The sequence below is a fragment of the Plasmodium relictum genome, assembly GCF_900005765.1.
Source record: "Plasmodium relictum strain SGS1 genome assembly, contig: PRELSG_00_v1_87, whole genome shotgun sequence".
Classification (NCBI taxonomy): domain Eukaryota; phylum Apicomplexa; class Aconoidasida; order Haemosporida; family Plasmodiidae; genus Plasmodium; species Plasmodium relictum.
In genome coordinates, this window is record NW_021628750.1 from 4,261 (window position 1) to 6,331 (window position 2,071).

Genomic DNA, 2,071 nt, shown 5'->3' on the forward strand with positions numbered 1-2,071 from the left:
TTCTATATGATTTTTCAATTTATTAGTTTATTTTTTTTTCATATTGAAAATATTTATCTTTAATTTAATTATATAATAAAAAGTTATACTAAAGAATATATTAAGAAAAGTTTTTTATTGGAAAGAATTATAATTTAGAAATATAACAATTAAATAAGATATATTTTAAGGGATAAATTGAAGATTTTAACAAAGAGATTCTAGCTTCGAATAATATGAATACGAAAAATTACTCAACATATTTAGATATAAATAAAGAGGGAATAACTAAAAAGAGAATCTGCGCAACCCCTATTTTTCTCAAACTTTTTACCATGCTGTTTCCCATTTTTTTATGTTTTCTTTTAGAAGTAAAGCAAAATTTATATGAAAAATGTACTCACTTTTATTTGAATTTATTTACTTAAATTAAAATTCTATTAATATATATATACTTTTTAAATATTTAATTTTTAAATTTTACTACAGTGCTTATCCAAACAGGAAATTTTGTCTATTTATATGATCAAATTCAATAGAGATCATTTAAAGATACTATCAGAGGTGGAATTAAAGGATAATAATAATCTTGCACATATCGATACTTTATCGGAAAGCTTTTTTGAATTTCTTAAAAATAAGGAAATTTCGTTAAAAAAGCGTGCATTTGAAAAGTGGGAAGAAATGTGTTTTTTTGAAAATATAAGATATTCTCTACATGGAAGATCATGGGAAAAAGATAAATTCCAGAAGTGGTATGACCAAATGCAAAAAGACATAAATGATTTTCGTTCTAATGCTGTTGATGAGTATAATAAGTTGAAGGAGAACTCTTCTACGTATGAAGAATGTTCTAAATTTTTTAGTATGAAAAAAAAGGAATGGAAAAAATATAAAGATAGCACATATAAATTGTTTAAGGAATATGTAAAGGATTGTAAAGAAGAGTTGGATAAAAAAAAAAATAAAGAAAAAAAAAATAATTTTAGATATTTAATTACATAGATGTGAGTAAATAAAAATAAACAAAAAAAAAATATCACTTTATATTTTTTTTTTTAACTAGCTTCAGTGCATGAATGACATATATTTTCCTGACTAGTAGTTCATTTTATTTTACAAAAAATTAATAACAATTTCTTTATTAACCATTTCTTGATTTATTATTTTTTCTTTTTATCATGTATTTTCGATTCTAACTTTTATGGAAATTAATAAAGAGCATTGTATAACTAAATATACGTTTATATATATATATATAAACGTATATTTAGTTATACAATGCTCTTTATTAATTTATTTGTTTAATACTCTAGCAAAGTTATTAAACGAACAATTAATAAACCAGAATTACAGATAAAATTATATCATACTAGTGCATATTATCCACAAAGGAACAGTATAAATGAAAGTTCTCATAAAAGTCTCGACTATTGATTTATTAATTGGTCATTTAATAACTTTACTAGAGTATTAAACAAACAAATTAATAAAGAGCATTGTATAACTAAATATACGCTTATATATATATTAGTTTTTTAATTATTATAAATGAGTTTTTATTTACAAAGAATTACTTATTCTTTTAATGGTTAATAAAAGGTATTATTAACCTTTTGTAGCATGCTAAGCTAGTTGCTAGTTGTATACGTACAAGTTAGCCATGCACAGACGCTAGTCCTATATATATAAAAAAAAAAAAAAAATAAAATAAAGTTATTTTTTTTTGTTTGTTTATTCATATATATATACATCTTTGTAATTTAAAAAAAAAAATAAAATAAAATATATTTTTTTTTTTTTTGGGAAGAGTTTTATGAATGAATGTTATGTTAAGTTATGTTATGTTTTAATTTTTAGTGTAAATAAAAATTAAAAAAAAGAAATGTTAACTTATTAAAAACTTAAGAGATAAGAGAAATATTTATGTATTATTCAATGTATATTTTTTGAAATAACATTGAATATCATAAAATTTTGACTTAATAAATTGTTATAAATTGTTTGTATGTTTTTAATTAAAAGAAGATATTAATTCTTTGTAAATAAAAACTCATTTATAGCGGTTAATAGGTTTATTAAAAGATGCAGT

General features: G+C 20.3%; 1 protein-coding gene across 1 annotated transcript; it reads left to right on the top strand.

Moving 5' to 3' along the window:
* Window positions 1–215: 215 nt before the first annotated feature.
* PRELSG_0007700 (Plasmodium exported protein, unknown function) lies at window positions 216–984 on the top strand (the record flags this gene model as incomplete). The annotated part of the gene is made up of 2 exons (XM_028676890.1): window positions 216–350; window positions 469–984. 2 exons carry the CDS (start codon window positions 216–218, stop codon window positions 982–984), a joined length of 651 nt encoding a protein of 216 aa, XP_028531272.1.
* Window positions 985–2,071: the final 1,087 nt, after the last annotated feature.